Source organism: Delphinus delphis, chromosome 2 (genome assembly GCF_949987515.2).
Source record: "Delphinus delphis chromosome 2, mDelDel1.2, whole genome shotgun sequence".
NCBI classification, from domain to species: Eukaryota; Metazoa; Chordata; class Mammalia; order Artiodactyla; family Delphinidae; genus Delphinus; species Delphinus delphis.
The window spans coordinates 174,343,488-174,362,354 of record NC_082684.1 but is presented as its reverse complement, the minus strand read 5'-3'; the positions used below and the strand labels follow the sequence as shown (position 1 = coordinate 174,362,354).

Genomic DNA, 18,867 nt, shown 5'->3' with positions numbered 1-18,867 from the left:
GGCCCGCGTACCGCAAAAAAAAAAAAAAAAAATCAATACCAATTCATGATTTTTTTTAACCCAACAAACTAGAACCAGAAGAAATCTTCCTGTTAAAGTCTATCTATAGAAAACCCACAACAAATATTTTACCTAACAGTAAAATAAAAGCATTCCCTTTAAAAACTCACAAACACCAGGATGCCTATTATTACCATGTATAATACAACCAACAATGCAGTGGAGGGTCTAGTCAGTGCAGTAAGATGAGAACAAATTGAAAAGTTAAAAGAACTGGGGAGGAAGAAACAGAATTTTCAGTATTCATACGATAAGACTGCCCTATCTATGTCTGATAGAAAACCCAAGAATCTATAGAAAATTTATTAGCATTTATTAATTGCTAGAAAGACTGATGAATGTAAAGATTTTTCATAGAAAATCAACTACATTTCCATACATTAGCAAACAGAAACTATAGCTTGAGAGAGAGAGAGAGAAAGGGAAAATGTGAGACGAAGGGACTGTAACAGTGACTAAAAAAAAAAATTCCTAGGAACAAATACAAAAAGTGTAAGCATGGACCTTTTGACCTTTATGGACAAAATTATAAAACAGTCAAGAACTGAGTTAATGGAGAGATATTTCATATGCATGGATAAGATGACTCAATATTATAACAAAGGCATTTTACCCCAAATTAATCTACAAATGCAATCTCAAATCTCAGTTGAGTATGTTTGTATTTGTTTTTTTTCTTTTTCAGCTGAATTTCATACATGTTATCTAAAATTTATATAGAAAAGTCCAAGAATAGCCAACTCTGTCATGAAGAATATTAGTGGGTTGACATGCCCAATATTTATTTTAACACTACAGTAATTAAGTAGTATGGAGCTGACACAGGAAAAAAAGCCCAGAAATAGACCTACTCATATGTTGAAAATTGATTTGTGACCAAGCAGGCATTTTAGACCAGCAAGGAGAGAATACACTCTTCAATAAATAGCTCTGGAACAAACAGATGTCTTAAATGAAATCAGATCCCTATCTCATGCCATATACAAAAGTTAATTCCAGAAAGATTAAGAGCTTAAATATGAAAAGACAAAATTTCAAAACTGTTAGAAATAAAGTTAGAATTCTTTAGGAATTCTTCAGGGTAGGGAAGAATTTCTTAAACAAGATCCCCAAAGCACAAACAGTGACAGAAAGGATGAATAAATCTCAATTATAATTAAGAAAGCTATAAAAATGTAAGATGAGCAGCTATAAGCCAAAATCTTTCAGCAAAATAAATAACCAATAAAATAATCAGATACCAAATATATAAAATACTCCTATAAATGAACAGAAAAAGACAACTTGATCAAAAGTCCAAAGCTATGCACAGCCACTTCATAGAAAACAGAGGTCAATAAATATATTTAAAGTATTCCATTTTCTAAGTAATCATGGAAATACAAATACCACCACCCTGAGACTTTTAATTTTTCACCTGCTGGACTGGCAGAAAATAAATATATAAATCTGATGATATTAAATGCTGCAGAGGATGTGGAACAAAAGGAACTCTCCTACCACAATGGTAGGATTGTAAATTAAGACAACCTCTTTAAACACCAACTGCCGCTATCCAGGAAAGGGAAAAACACACATACCTTATAAGCCAACAATTCCACTGCTAGTTATACATATCCTAGAGAAATTCTTGCACACATGGACCAAGAGACAAGTGCAAAAATTTCCACAGCAGGACTGTTTGTAGTCACTTAAATGTCCATTGACAGGCGAACAGATCAACTCAGGCAATTCCTATACTGGGATACCATATATTGGTAAAAGTGAATAAATTACTGTGACAAAACAACAAGGTCCTACTGTGTAGCACAGGGAACTATATTCAATATCCTGTGATAAACCATAATGGAAAAGAATATGAAAAAGAATGATATATATGTATAACGGAATCACTTTGCTGTACAGCGGAAATTAACACAACATTGTAAACAACTATACTTCAATAAAACTTTTAAAAAAACTTACTGTGACAAAAATCAACATGAATGAATTTTACGTAGGTAACCTTGAGTGAAAAAAAGCAAGTTACCAGAAAACCACCATAATAGGATGCCATTTAAATAATGATTCAAAAGCACAAAAATGAAGCAGTATATTGTATGGAATATAAACATAAGAGATATGACAAAATACAATGAAAAGAAAGAGAATGAGAAACACCATGGGTACATAAGTTTTTACCTTACTGTTGTATGTACTTTTATACATACTATTATTTAATTTATTGAAAAATATAATTGAGAATCTGACATCTATTTTAATACATGTTTATTTTATGATCATATATTTATAGCTAACACCTGCAAAAAATGTCACTATTGCATATCACTCTTCAATTAGAGCATACTTATCAGTACATAAGGGACAAACTCTTTCCAATGACCATGAAGTCACATAATTGTAATTTTTTCATCAGCTGTATTCCCACATTACAGAAGCAAATTGAATTATCTGATAGGCTGCACATGGGAGTACTTAGCCATTTTAATGTCTTATGTTTGAGTCCTTTATATTATTGTCTTTCCTCTTCACTAATTACTCCAAAAAGGAGAACAATTAGACTTCAAAGGGACCAAGAATTCTGGACATCTGTTTGTGGAAGACACACAGTAGATTTTATATATAGACCTCATTTTATAGGAAAGATACCCCGATTTATAGTACAGGACAGCTCCTCGGAAACTGAGCTGGAATACACCCTTGCCCAAGACAGGGAACAGAAAGCCTGAGCAGCTGCTGGTTGGGAATCTGGCTTCGGAGAGGGACCCCTTTCTCCTGCGAAGACCACCTCTGCTCAGATGTGGTTCCTGCTTTCATCCCATCTGTTTCTCTATGAAACAGAAAATTTTCTGAAACGTCTTCTTCATGTTATCTTCAGCCAAGACCAATGATTGTTATTTACTGAAAACTGCCCTAAAGTAACCCAAAGTCATTCTTCATATCACTCACTATACTACCTGGAGGGAGACAGAAATGAACTATACATCCTGATTCCCCCTCCGAGGTCACATGTAGTTGTAGAGACAAGACAGAACCTCATAGAATAGTTACGTTACAAGATGCAGGTGGCAAAATGTGATTACATCCAAAGCTTAGGGTTCCCTTCACACATTTCCTATCACTCAGTAGATCATGTGATTCATTGAGTCCACAAACATTTATCCCACCTCTACCAAGGAGCCAAATTGCTAAGTGTCAACCGGGTAAGTCTCAGTCCAAGTTGCTCCCAGTTTACATGTTGGAGAAGAGAAACATATGGTCTGATAAAGGCCTCAAGAAGCAAGGACAAGTTATTTGCGGCAGGAGGTGACAGGTGAGGACACAGGGAGGGTTGATGGGACAGAGCAATGGACCACACCAGACCAGAGCACACAGCCGCTGAATAAAAGGGAACCTCTCAATGGAATCCTAAATCTTTGGGCAGGAGAACGTCCTGCTCCTGGGAACATTTAATATGTCGTTTATTCTTCCAAGAAGCCAGAAAGATGGCAGGAGATGTCTGTCTAATCGAGGGAAACAGGACAATCAGGCAACAGAGAGCCTTAATGTTCTGTAATCTGCAGGTAGGGTCTCCTCCACACATCTAGTCAACGTCCTGGTTATCCCAATCCAACAGGTAATCTAAGCAAGAATAAACAAGAGCCAATACGTAGATGATATTTTGAGAGTTAACACAAGACAAAGCACGTCAGAAACTCACAGACCAGTACATCAACCACAGAAAGATTCCTTCCCACTATCCGCTAAACTTGAAAGGACTTTTCAGTTCTGAGTCCCTTCATACAGGCCATTGGAAAATCTGAAAACAAAACACAACGTTGAAATCACTCACCACTGACAACTGTTTAAACTAGAACATCCTTTATGGCTCTATAGCACATGAAAGTATTTACAGAGTATCATGTATCTGCCCAACCTCCACTTCCACACTAGACTAAACACTATAGCTGAAATAAGAATTCCAAGAAGAATGTATGTGGTCATCGCCTCAAGTATCTGAGAGCAAAGGAAAACACTTCGCAGATTTAGGGCAACGTCCCACAGTTTTTAAGGCATCAGCCATTCTAACTGGAGGAAGACTGGGATTCTTAACAAAGGTTCTTGTATTTTGTAAACCCTTAGGGTACGTGGATTTGTTTCAGGGGTCTATGAAGGTCACCATCAATTTCCTCATTTACAAAATGGGGTAAACATATCTGTCCTCCCTTCCCCACGAAGTAGTTGTAAGGACCAAGCAAAGTAAAACACAAGGAATTTCAACACTGAGACATTGTATAAACATGAGTTACTACTTGCTGATGGTACATAAGCTGACTGTTCCTCTGGAAAAGGCTTGAAGATTTCATCATATATTCAAAGGCATTCATGATCCAGAAAAGATGAAGAAATAGTTTTTTAAAATCCTTAAAAAACAGGTTCCATGTTGATGATGTTAACAATAAACATTTTTTTTTCAGCCAAGGAAATACCATATATATTTCAGGGAAATATAAAAAAATACTTCAAGAGCTAAGATTACAAGGTACTCTATTTGTCTAAGTCAAATGGATAGTTTTTCTTGGACCACAGTTAACAAGTGTGACTGACCTTTATTAATATCAACACATTTTACGTAGATAGGAATTTTTAGGGAAAAAAAAATTCAAACTCCTTTTTTATAGAGTTACTACAATTTACCAAATGCCTGCTTTTTCATTTTACCAAAACATTTAGCAAAGTATAAGAATGGAAACAAATGGTTCATGTTTTGTAAAACTAAGGTATTCCGGAGAAATTTATCGTTTTGAGGTATAAACATGACTATGTTTTTTTGTTTGTTTTTTTTTTTGTATGGTGCGCGGGCCTCTCACTGTCGGACACGCAGGCCCAGCGGCCATGGCTCACGGGCCCAGCCGCTCCGCGGCATGTGGGATCTTCCCGGACCGGGGCACGAACCCGTGTCCCCTGCATCGGCAGGCGGACTCTCAACCACTGCGCCACCAGGGAAGCCGCATGACTATGTTTTAACATTAAAAATCCTTTTCAGTTCCAAATCCCTTTGGATAGGGTCAAACTCCAACGTCAGACTAAATTCTATACTGAAGATGGCTGTCTGGGTGTAGCTGAGACTTCAAGTAGCTGACTCAGGCTCAAAGAACCGGCCTTGGTATTATAGCAAAATATTAGTGAAGTGTACGTTTCTTAATGTGTTAAGCTTAAATAAAATATTTAAGGTTGGGACACATCCCTTTAGCGGAGTTTTGATCACTTGGATAAGAGGATGCTGAGGTACTGCGCCCTCTGAGATGCCGACTAAGACGCAAATCACGTGGTAAAATGGACACAAGACATCAGGCGGCTCGTAAACTCTAGCGCACCATCCGGAGCTGCTGTGGGACCTGGGCTTCAGGGTGATCAACTTCTCTCTTTCATTTTAAAGTGAGGAGGTGAAGAAGATAGTATTGTACATTACCATGGGGCTACGAGTTAAATGTCCTTTTAGACTGCACTCCTGATAATTAGGGATCAAAGCTTAATCATTTTATATCCTCTAGCATCATCCATACGGCAAGGGAGGGGATCAAATATAGGTGTGTTGAATGAATAATGCCTTCATTTAGCATGCGGAGATTTCTGTCTATTCAAAGGATTTTTATACTTCATTGTGTATATCCATTATAGGATTATTATATGTTTCAGATTACTTAACTGCACAGAATTGAGCTAGTAGCATATGCAATGATCTGCTTTAATTCTGCGTGACTGTGTGATACAGGGTTGCCTTGTCAACCAAATGTGTAACTTGACTTGCATCTGCAAGGAATGCTGGTTGACTCAAATGTAGGGTTACAAGGGGTCCAATAAATATTTCATCTAGGGATGACCACAGTTCCTCTAAGAAGACAAAAGTAAGAGTTAATGTGTTTGAAATCCAGGGAATGGATCTAGAAAGCAGAAAGACTGGACAACTTAATTGATGATTGACTGCCGACATTTTTGCTTCCTTCCTGCCAAACACACTTCCTGGTCCCATCTTGGGAGGTAGGGTGAGCAGAGTATTAACCTCACTTTTTTTTAAAGTGAGGAGAAGAACTGACTTTTTTTTTTTTAAAGCAATCAATGTTAATCCTGCAAATATCAGTAGAAAGGATTCTTACTAGGGAATCACTAGATCAAAAATAACTTTCCCAGCTAATGTCATCCATCTTCCTTCCTCAAGACAGGATTTAGTTAAAATAAATGAACACTTTCTCAAGCCACACAAGTTTCTTTAAAACCATCACTAAGGCAGTTTCCTAGTTTTTCTTTACAACACATTCTCATCTCTCTCAAGTCAATTATAACATCTAACTTTACATTTTTGGCTGGTATAATTTTTAGACCATTCCTTTCACCATTTTTTTTTCCTTAGGAGGAGACAACACTTATGAAATCTTTTTTCACATAGTTTCATCGTGATTTCAATTCTCTCTTCCTCCCTTGACCTACTTAAACTCAATTTCTTCAGCATTCTTCATCCAACCTGTTTCCTAGATATTTGATTATTTTTCCCAGAGGTGGTGTTTTTATTTTTAAATTTGTTTTAATAGTTGCCATGCTGGTTTTTTTTTTTTTTTTTTTTTTTGCTTTTGTTATTTAAGAAAAAAAAAGTTTTATTCCTTTAATCCTTCCAGAACATATAAGAAAGAGGCAGCGTTAGTACACTGTCAGTTTATCCTTCGAAGAGGGGCTCACTGATTAGGTGAAAGAACGCAGGACAGAATTCTACCAAACAGAAGCCTGGGTCCTTGTCCTAATTCTGTCACTTAAGAGCTCAATGAGCTTGAACAAGACTCTTCAATATGCACCATCCATTTCTTCATAAAATGGGGTAACCATACCTGCCCTCCTTTCCCTACTGAGTAGCTGCAAAGACCAGGCAAAGTTATACTTTGGGATACTGGGGGCTGCAACACTGAGACACTACATAAACATAAGCTACTAATGGCTATGGTACAGCTTACAGCATCATTAAAAAGAAGTCCAGGATACACACACGCACACAAAAATTCTTTACAGCATTATTCACAGGAGCCAAGAGGTAGAAGCAGCCCAAATGTCCCTCAACAGATGAACGAATAAAGAAAATGTGGTCTACCTACATAACAGAATATTATTTGGCCTCGAAAAAGAAGGAAATTCTGTCACATGCTACAACACGGATGAGCCTTCAGGTCATGATGCTAAGTAAAAGAAACCAGTCACAGAAGGACCAATACAGTATGATTCCATTTATATGAGGTACCTCGGGTAGTCAAAATCATGGAAACAGAAACTAGAATGGTAGTTGCCAGGGACTGGGGGGAGGAGGAAACAAAGAGATATTGGCCAACAGGTAGAGAGTTTCAGGTTTGCAAGATGAGAAAGTTCTAGAGGTGCAACACAACCACCGGAACATCGTCCACACGACTGAACTGTACACTTCAAAATGGTTAAGAGGATTAATAAAATCCACTTTGGTGTGGTTAGTTTAAGGTAAATTGGAATTAGATGGGATTTAAACAAAATTAAACCAAAATAACAGCCTCTGTTGGACCCTCAGTTAGCAATCTTGATAACCTTAGAAAAAAGCACATCACTGGCTAGCAAAGGCTCTATCCACAAAGAGACATCCACTTCATGGTGGGGCATCTATAATCCCCGTTGCCCTGATTCTGGTCTTCCAGCCCTCTCCCACCCCAGCAGTACCTCCCATCCACCTGCTCCCCATTCCTACAGCCTTTGGCTCACTGCTGTTGGTCTATCACTTATCACCTTATGCTCAGTCAGGACACACATGTCTGGCATCATCATTAATTGGACCAGGAGCTTCTTGAGGGAGAAACCACATCTAGCAGATCTTTGATACTCCTTCTTCTAGCTCCTAGCTCAATAGCACAATACCATCCATCAAATGTTTGCTAATTGAATAAATTCTACTGTCTTACAGTTTTCAACATCTTTCCTTTAGTTGTCGGTGGGGCAAAAACTCAAGAGCAGGGAGAGGTTGAGTGTTTTAACTGCTTAAAGATCTTTGTGTTGTTCCCCGTTCATATCTGGTAGAGAGAAAAAGAGGGAAGAATCATGTATTTATAGCTGTGCTTATAAAGATACCACAAAGATGTTCAGTTACAGCTCTCAATGAAAAAGAAGGCTTGAGCAGCAAAGTTTATAATAATCCTTCCCCAATCCATTTATGGTTTTGAAACAGCCAGAAGTCTGTATTATATTAACAGTCCTTAAAAGGGTTCTTACACAAGAGTGCAGTTTGAATGTGGGCAAACCTCAGCACCCTAGAACTCCCATTAATAAAAACCATAAATCCACTGCAAGAGAGTGTTGAATTAGAGTATCGGGTTCCCTTTAAAACATGTTAACTCTTATCCATTGGAAACTTAAAACTCACTCCTGGGTAGACTGCCAAGATAAATATAACCATAAGGAAACAGGGAACGATATGTAATTTTATTCCTAAAATACTCAGGTGTTACTCAGAAAAGAACCCGTGAGAAGAGCAAGAGAGCATTGTGTTAACTTGCTCTTGATAACAGACGCACAAACCTACAGCCACAAGATTAAGAAGCACAGAGCCTGCCTTTACTCTCAAGGGGCTCAAAGTCTAGTGCAGGGGACAGGACACCGCCTCAGTCCTGGGGACGGATAGGAGTGCAATTGGACCTGATCGATGAGCTGCTGTCAACATCACGTAATAGTGCAAATGCCACTCAGGGCAGCTGTCACTGGACGGTACAGATGTGCCACCCAGCACTCACCACCGAGTCAGAAACAGCTCCAAGACAGTAGTGACCACGTGACGGAGCAGAGCCCTATGGGGCCTTCCCAGAACCCCCCACCCAAGTCCTCCGCCTGCCTCGTCTGTAGAAAAACTTGAGCCAAAGAATACGTTTCAACAGAGAAGTAAGAAAATGCAGATACGAAGGAAAACCATCAAAGAAAACAAAATAATAATAGTTTAGTCATTAAACAAAGTCAAGGACATTTAGTTCCTCTTCAAGGGCTATGGATAATATTCTGAGCCATGTCCTGTGAGCTGTTGTGCAGATACTGAAACCCCACCAGGTGGAAGAAGTTAACTACATGATGACCAGACTGTAGCTATGTCATACGCTGCCACAATTCCAAAGAAACAGGAACAGACCGATCCTGGAACTGCAGACTAACTGTACTTAAAACAATCAAGATGATGCTGCTCAGACCACCCCACGACCAACTACAAGATGACGGTCAGAACTGACTGTGCTATCCCGCATGAAGCCCCCTCCCTCTACCTACACACCCATGAAACTCCCCTTGAAAAGCTCTTGCCCCCGACTGGCAATGGGGAGTTGGTTCTTTGGGACGTGAGTCCACCTTCTCCCCAGGATTGCTGGCCTCCTCAATGAAGCTATCTTTCCTTTTACCCAACACTTGTGTCTCAGTGTTGGATTCTTGAGCAACAAGCAGTTGAACCTGAGTTTGGTAACAACCATATATAATGGTGTAGGGTGACCTTGCACAACTAAAATGGGAATGAAAATAGTGGTTTCATTGCTTCTAATACAGACTCCCCATTAGACACTGAATTTGAAGGCAGGAGCAGTGTGTTCCAGCCACCTGTGCCCATCCCAGTCCCCTATCTGGGAACTCTGGACTGGACGTGTACAGCTCATGCAGTTATCACTGGAACCAAGAGTGTCACATATAACTTATCAAAAGGTCAAGCAGTCAGTCTACGGCAGAGATGGAATCCAAATCCAGACTTTCCTGAGTTGAGTCGTTGTGACAGAGACCACGTGACCAGCAGCACCTTAAACGTCTCCTATCTGACCCTTTACAGAAAAAAACCTGCTGACCCCTGGACCAAGGCTTTGAGCTCGGGAGGATGAAATTCACATTGACGGAAATAAGAAAATGCAGAGAAGAAAGGGTTTGAAGGAAAAACATGGGGAGCTCCATTTTAAACGTCAGAACTGATAGAGGTGCCGTAAAAAGGAAGATGTGAGATACTAACACTAGGGAGAGAGGCCAAGGGCAGAGGTTTAGACTTAATGTGATGATGAAGCAGTGAGAAGGACTAGATGGTAAAAGGAAAGATGGCAGTGGTTTAAAACTCGTTATGGACGTGAAGCTCTCTATTCAAAAGGAGAGCTTACACAGAAGTCCCAATATGTCAAAAAAGAAAAAAAAAAAAAAGAAGAGAGCTGTTTTGTCTGAATCTAGGAAGAATGAACCAGAACTTGAGCTGCTGGACAGCCCTCTGCCTCTGTAGCAGCTCCCAAGAATCCACCAGTTTGAAAACCAAAGGCATGCCTCCAATGATAAAAGCCAGAAGGTCAAGGTTGGTGCATTTGGCTGGATGAACTTCCACACTTTGGTGGAGGGAAACAGTGGAAGATATTGAAAAGGAACAACCAGAGAGGTAGCAGAAATAGGCTTATGTTGTAGCCAGGACCTGCCCGACAAAACTGACTCAGTAGAGAAGAAAAACCCTGAGACCAGGGTGAGCAAGAGCCAGCCAGCCTGCTGGGGGATGAGAGACCACCCAGAGGAAAAGGAGCCACCCAAGCTGACAGCTGCCAACCTACAGACATGGGCAAGAGTCCATCCCAGATGAGCCAGTCACCAGCTCACCTGCCAGCTGGCCAGTGATGCGTGGAAGAACATCGTGACCTAAGCCACTCAACAGAGAGCAGTTTGTTCTGATGTAAAAGACAGTACAGGAATTGATGCTGTAGGTACCGCATGATCATAACTGCTCTAGAGGATTTCAAAAAGCTTTGCTTTTTCCTCTTCTATCTTTCAAATTGGCTATCATGAACAGTAATCACTCAGCAAGTGTCGTCAGTACTGTGTTATTACTATTATTGTCAATTAACACTGGAGATGGGTGGAATTACAGCGCCAGCGTATATGACTGTACATACCCAGTCATATTTATGAGTTACGCAGACGCCTAACAGGTGCACAGGGCTTTCACATACTTTTGTTTTCTTACAGGTAGAAAAAAATGCAACCTAAGTTAATATGTATTTCAACAATAAACGAACTCATGATGTTGGAAATTAGATATATTTTGCCAATTTTCTAGCTGTATTTGGAAGGTAGTTGCTATGAGCAAAAGAGGGCTGACAGTGTTTCAATGCAAAAATTAAGAGACATTAAAATCAACAATGGGAAAATAATTGAGCCTAAAATATTTTCCAAAGAATGTCTCCCATACTTCATGTTTTTGGTGATGAGACCTCTCTGCTGGATTTTATTTCTTACCAATTAAATGTGTTATTTTTCCCCCTATGTGTATAGTATGTGATAAGAGAGTACATAATACAGGCATATATACACACTTCTCTCCTACCTCCCACGTGATTTTCCCAGTAAGATTCATTTTTAAAAACATGTCTAATGTTTCTTGAAATAAAAAATTCATGTTTGGGTTGAAGGTGAATAACCACATTCCTGTTTCTTCTTTCTTCTGAAAAGGCCAGGTAGGGGAATATTTCCAACTGGGTAGGATTCTCCCAGTGTCTAAGGCATTTATGGACTGAGGTAATATGAGAAACATTTCTTTCCTCTTTTATAGTATGTTTATTGATAAATGTGGGGAATAAAAACATGGTCAACTGAACAAATGTTTCCTCCTGAAAGTTTTTTTTTTTTTAAGTCTAAACCCATAGATGCAAAGAACAAAAAATGAGATGGGAGTAGACAAAAACGTAGGGCAGAGAAAACAATAGGCAGTGGCAATTCACAGAGTAGAAAGAGTGAAAACTAAAGCATCTAGAGACTGTGGACTCTTTTGGGGACACCAATCAGATAAAAAGAAAAGCCCCCCCCACTACCCTATAAAAGACCAGCAGTCCAGAAGCTTCCGGTCAGCTGAATGTCATGCTCTTAATCATGAATGGATAACCCCAAGTCAAACTTTTGAAGAAAGTCTCCAGATGTAAGAATAAAATCCAACTAAAAAGTTTAAAAAACACCGACAGTACAGAAAAATCTTTAAAAGATAATCTTAAGAGATAGAAAATATCATAGCCATGGAATAAGGACAAGAAGCTATAAAAAGGGAGACAAGAGGAAAGTTCTTGGGAATTAGACATTTTCAAAAATAAAAATTTCAATAGGTAGGTTAAAAGTGGAGAAGAACTCGATGACTAGAACAAAAAGGGAGAGGGACGGTAGGGAAACGTGAGTGGAGAAGAAAACTCTAATCAGACACGTGAAAAACTAGAGAACCAGAAAAAAGAGGAAAGAACGGGAGAAGAAACGATCAAAACCAAATAAAGAGACAAATAAACAAATAACACACTTTCCAGAAGTGAAGTGACTGGCCCTTCACACTGAACATTCACACGAAGAGCCGGGCACAAGAAATAATAAGCCTCACACCAAGGCGAAAGTTCAAAATTCCAAGGGAAGAACAGTTCTCAAAATATTAGAGAAAATTATACAGAAATCGAGCTCAGAGACAGAATGACATGGGCAATCACAACAGCAGTGCTGGATGCCAGAAGAAAACAAAACAATGCCTTTAAAATTCGGAAGAAAAACGCTTTTCATACATCAATACTATACCCAGCCAAACTAGCAAGCAAATGTGAGGCTACAATAAAGACATCTTCCAGTTGGTACCTTCGTCTGGAAGGTTCCATGTTTTCTGGCTGCTGAGCCTTTCCTAATGTTAGCCATTACTCACATTACTTATCAGGCCTTCCCTCTCCTCCACTCCCCACTTTCTACTTTACAAGCTAAACTCCATCCTGGAAGGTATAGTTCGAAGCCGTCACCACCTCCAGGAAGGATTTTCTGTTTCTGCCAGAAGGGGGCAGTCTATTCCTCTGGAGACTCAGACCTCTTTACTCCCCTAAAACACTTCTCCTCTGCTTCTGATTAGTGTGATTTAAGGCCACGACTTTTCTCCCTAAACAAATACTAGAAGTTTTCTACAGCAAAATATCTGCCTGTTTTTTTCTTGTGGCTCTGGTCTTGCAATGCCTTCCCTACTCACCAACTGTGACTAATACACTTTCTTCAATACAGTAGACATTTACTAATGAGAGAGCAATTGACTTAAAATTTAACATTAATCCATTCTGCTAAGAATACCACACCGAACCCATTTCATCTCTGCTCCAATGCCTTCCACATCCAGATTTCCCAACTCAGAGTCTCTGCACGTAGGGCAGGAAGGATCATTTTTGGGGAGTGAAAAGGAAAAGAAAAAAAAAATTCTTTCAATTGAAAAAAAAATGATCTTAGGAACCAGCAACATCCATGCAAAAATGTGTACATGAATGTATGTAAGAGCATTATCCACAATAGCTTAAAAATGGAAACAACCCAAATGTCCACCAACTGATAAATGGAGAAATAAAATGTGATCTATACAGACGATGGAATATTACTCAACAAGGAAAAGGAACGGAGTACCAATACATGCTGTAACAGGAGTGAACATTGAAAATGTTACGTAAGTGAAAGCAGCCAATCACAGCAGACCTCCTATTGCATGGTTTCATTTACATGCAATAACGAGAACAGACAAATCTATAGAGACAGAAAAGTTGAGTAGTGGTTGCCTAGGGCTGCGGTGTGTGGGGACAATGGGACATGACCACTAATTTAGAACATGGGACTTCTTTAGGGGACAATGAAAATTTTCTAAAGTTGGTTATAGCGATGGCTGCACCATGCTAAATATTCTAAAAACCATTGAATTGTACACTTGATTTTTTAAAAAAATTTTATTTAATTTTGTCTGCTCCGGGTCTTAATTGCTGCACGCACGATCTTCTTTTTTTTTTTTTTTTTTTTTTTTTTTTTTTTTTTTAGTTGTGGCACGTGGGCTTCTTAGTTGTGGTATGCGTGCGGGATCTGTTTCCCCAACCAGGGATAGAACCTGGGCCCCCTGGATTGGGAGCACAGAGTCTTAACCACTCGACCATCAGGGAAGTCCCACATTGTACACTTTAAATGAGTGAACTATATCTCAATAAACCTGTTCTAATAAAAAGATCAATGTGGGAATAAACTAAATTCCTATATTATTTGCGTTTAAGACAATATCATTTGTGTTTAAGAGCACTAGCTTAAATAGGGCAGGCTTTGCAAAGTACGGCAAACCTGAACAAGATCAAAATGTGCATCTGGGATCAGAAAACACCAAGTTGAAAGACAAGGTCATATCAGTTACTTGCCTCAAAATAAATATTTAATCTGTTCACTGTAGAGTTTACTAGTTTAAGAGAAGCCATACTAAAGCAGTAGTGAAAACTATTGGGTTTTATGGGAATCACAGACGGCCTGGTTATATAACCTTACGTAGGTCACGTAATTTCAAAAGGTATTTTCTCTAGTTTCACTCCTTGCCAATCACCTTATTTCATGGGCATATTCTTGGCAATGAATGGATAATATATTTCATATTTACCAGGATCTGAAAGCACTGTTGAGGTTTATTCCAGGCATTTGCACACACTTAGGGCACATGATCGGCAGGGTTGGTAAGTTAAAGCACCCACTTAGAAAGGCTTCCTGTTTGAGGGATACTATCATAGTTACAAAACAAATGTAGAAAATGTTTTGAGTCTTCCAAAATGAATGGAAAAAGTGTCTGAAAGTCTCTTAAAAGTAAACAATGATTTCGTATATTTTTGAACTTTAAGGTTTCATTTTGAAATACGTCCCACAAAGGCACAATGATCTACTGGTGGAGGAGAGGAGAGTAAAAATAGCCTAATGAATGGCCCATCTACAATCCTTCTTTTGTATGCCTTCTTCAAAGATATCAGAATTAAGAAATCAGGCCTACCAAACCATGATTTTAACTAAAGTAAACTTAAATCCTACTCTCTGTATCTTCTTTCAGAACATATTCCAATTCTCACTCACCCTAGTGTAACTCATTTGAATACATCAGAGGTTTAAGATGTGGGCCTAATTTTAAAGAAGAAAAATGGATGTAGGTAAACTATTTTCATTAAACATACGATACAGCCCTTCAATTATTTTGCCTTTGTTTTAAATTCTCTTCATTTTCTTTCATCCCTACTTCACTTGTAACTATAAGCTTTTTAGTCTGTATGACACATAACACGAATCTGGTTTGATTTAGGAACAATATTATGATCCACACTGGGTTGAAAAATATTTAAAAGTTCTATGCAGCTGTGTCACTGAACTCAGAACTTACAGCAGTGAGAGACAAAAATGCACCAATCAGATAACTAAAGACTTTGTGGTTTGTGAAAAGCAAACCTGCAAGACACTGGGTTGGGTGATGATGTGATACGAGCCTGTGAAGCTGTTTAATTTTGGTATGTGAAAAAGTCACAATGAACGAGTGCAAATAGAACACTCTTATTTCTGGAATACAGACTCGTTTATTTTTCTTGACTTTTCTTTTCACCCAGGTGCAAAATATAGAGTGTAGAATTCAGATTCTAAATTGCAACTTATATTAGCTACACCGCAAATGTGGGGCAATTAACTTCACTAGTCATACATTCATTATTTAATTTCAACTTCATAATTTTTCTATTGCAGTAAGAACATTTAACAAGAAATTTATCCTCTTAATTTCTAAATGTAGATTGTGAACTGCAGGCACAACGTTGTACAGGAGATCTCTAGGACTTAATCATCTTACATAACTGAAACTTTCTCTCCATGGAATAGCAGCTCCCCATCTCCTCCTCTAGCCCCGGGCAACCACCATCCTGCTCTCTGCTTCTAGGAGTCTGACTACTTAAGATACGTCATGTCAGTGGAATCATAAAGTGTCTGTCCTTCTGTGATCTGCCCTCCACTTTCATCCGTATTGTCACAGCATAATGTTTTAAATGGTTCACTTGGGTAGGGCAGATTAGGTGGTGGCAACTGGGCCACACCTTGCTTTATCAGTTCCCTGCCTCTGCCCTTTATGAATCCTCTCACAGTCAAGACTGTGTCGCACCTGGAGATGACTTCCCTGCTCGCTGAGGTGAGAACACTGTTTTGATGTCCGGAAGTCCTGCTTTTCTTTTTAGAAGTCAAGGTCTCCTGGCAGCTCCTCTGCAAACTACTATGGCAGCTGGGCTACAGGTCACATGCATATTACATAACGGCAGTCCATGCGTTCAAACGAGCATCTCCAAGCCACGATTCCCATAGCAACACACAGAGATTTTACTCATCTCAGAGATGAAGCAGCCAGCAGAAGTATTCTAATGTTAGTTACCCTCGATTTTCTTTCTTTTTTTTTTTTTTAGCAAGATCAACACGGCACTGTTTTCGAAGCAGTCATTTTTTCAAAAGAAAACCGATGAAGACTGTGTTAAAATATGTTCACTTAAAAGTTACCGAGTTACCACACACACCAAGGCCCTTTGAACATGAACAACAGTCGATGCTTTAGAAATAGCTGCTATTTGAACGAATGCATGGGAAAAAGAATCCAAGTCATGGCCATTAGTGCAATGAAACAGTCTCAGCTGAATTCTGTACTTCTATGTTTCGTATGTCTTTTCCAGTCCCCCCTTCCATATATATGCACTTTGTTACTGTGGGATGGAGAAGAAAGTGCTCCAAGGGAACAATTTTAATGAATAAAATCCTTTCTTGCTTTATTTTTGAAAAGCATAATGCAATCCATTTTGTAAATATAAGAAAAATGCCATCATAAAACACCTAGGGAGTAAAATTTGGGAGAAAAATTGTTGTCTAAGAGAATAAACATTAGCTTGAAGAATGTCTGTTTTTCTGAGCAGAGAAATGGTTTCCTGAAAAAACTGAAGTAAAATCCTTTTGATATTAGAAGGAGTTTTTCCTCTTTGCATATTCAGGGATCCTTTCTGTGTGTCTAAATAAACCATCCACCCACGGAAACAAGTTGCCTGGATTATAAAACAACATAAAAGGCAAGACCACCCATATATCACACTGCCTTTCTCTGTCAAGGGAAGAAAGTACATTCCATTTCTCGTACCCCTCTTCCGCCAGAGAGACCACATGTGCACTTCAGGAGGAACTGCCACAGGTGGCCCATCACGGACCCAGCACGACATGCAAAGAGCCTGGCGGAGAACGGAGGGTTTTACCTTTGCTTTCTCCAGCTGGGCCTGGGCCTGTCGTCGTGCTTCTCTGCGCACCGTCTCCCGATCTTCCTCCAAAGAAACATCTGAATCAGAGGGACGGCTGGTGTAGGAGTCTGCCGAACCCTGGAGAGAGAAATCGACCTTTTAAAAGAGATTGCATCGGGCTTCCCTGGTGGCGCAGTGGTTGAGAGTCTCCCTGCTGATGCGGGGGACACGGGTTCGTGCCCCGGTCCGGGAGGATCCCACATGCCGCGGAGCGGCTGGGCCCGTGGGCCACTGAGCCTGCGCATCCGGAGCCTGTGCTCCGCAACGGGAGAGGCCACAGCAGTGAGAGGCCCGCGTACCGCAAAAAATAAATAAATAAATAAATAAATAAAAGAGATTGCATCTATGAGGTCTGCAATGGCCACGTCTCACTGACACGGCAGTCAGCTTCCTAGACTGTGCTATCCATTCCTGAAAAGAGGACAAAATAATCCACCTGGTGGCAAACCAGCTCCACACATGGCGCTCTGGTCTGCAGACCACGCACTAGGAGAGCTGTGCCTTCCAAATTACCATTCCTTCCCAAACCTTATGGGCCAGTTAGCAGCCTTTCTGGAAGCCAGAACAAGTTCTTTGTATCATCAAACCAGCTCTGTGCTGCAGTGCACCGTAGGGCACAGGCGGGTTTCAAGGAGAGCTTCAAGAACAGTCTACAGCTACAGCAAGAATTTCCAATTAGAAAGAAGACAGGCTAATAAAACATACAGGAAAGTCGAGCGAGTTACCAACTTGAACTCTCTGAAATGTCACTACCATAGATGTCACCCACTTTCATCTTAAGCATCCTTTTGTACCTACCTCCGTATTCACCTGATAGCTCCTCTGACAAACCTGTAATGCAATAGCCGCCAGCTTCCCTCAGTCTTTAAGCAACACATTGTTTTTCAATCCCTTTAAATAGATATTTCATCAAAGCTGTCTACGGAAAACACCTGCCCGGGAGAGCTCCTAGGGCAATAAATCACAGCATAGGAAAAGGAGCTCGGAGGATTACAGGACTCTCTCCCGTTCCCTCTCCAGCAATCAACATATTACTCATCACGGGCGCCCCGGACAATCCTCACTGTACCCGCAGCAGAAACAACGACAAAATAACGTCTCCCCTCAACGAGAGCCCTGGAGCTTACAGAGATGTCCGAATTCTTCAGCCTTCCTCCCTTGGCGCGTTTCAGAAGCCTGACCCAGGTGGCCTTCATCAGCCAGACAGCGCCCTTCTCGTCCGCAGCTGCAGCCCCGGGCACCGATCCTCAGTGCGCGCTGAGCCCCGCAGAACCCCTTCTCTGTTCCCGTCCATGCTCTGGGCAAACCCCTCCTCTCCGTCCCTTTCTGCCTCCGGGGCTTTCACTTCCTAGCCCGGAGGACTCCAGTCCAAGGAGATTCTTATTTTCCCATTCCAGCCAGTGGGGAGGGGAAACAAACACTCGAATGATTTCGATTGCTTTAAAGATAACACTTCAAGTGCATCCAAAGGCATCAACTCGTCCTAAACTTCATGCATCTTATTACCCTATTCTCTTCCCGACTCTTGGATCGTTAAAAGACATCAGTTGTAAGAGAGCCTTTAAAACACACACACACACACACACACACACAAACCAACCTAGTGCAAAACGTATGCAGTGACATTTGCAAGTGCAAAGGTCAAGCCTTATCTTCAGAGATCTGGAGGGGGAGGGCGGAGGACGCGCTC

General features: G+C 40.2%; 1 protein-coding gene across 2 annotated transcripts in view; it reads right to left on the bottom strand.

The window, feature by feature from the left end:
- CACNB2 (calcium voltage-gated channel auxiliary subunit beta 2) overlaps positions 1–18,867 on the bottom strand; it is a 398,219-nt gene that overhangs the window by 121,662 nt on the left and 257,690 nt on the right. Inside the window, exons 1-2 of one of the 2 annotated variants that reach the window (XM_060006319.1) lie at positions 18,305–18,694; positions 17,136–17,255 (exon numbers count right to left, since the gene is read on the bottom strand). In XM_060006319.1, the coding sequence (XP_059862302.1) occupies positions 17,136–17,255; positions 18,305–18,373 (189 nt within the window). In that variant the 5' untranslated portion in view covers positions 18,374–18,694. Of the gene's footprint in view, positions 1–17,135; positions 17,256–18,304; positions 18,695–18,867 lie in introns of those variants that run through there. The other variant, XM_060006318.1, reaches the window with a different exon arrangement.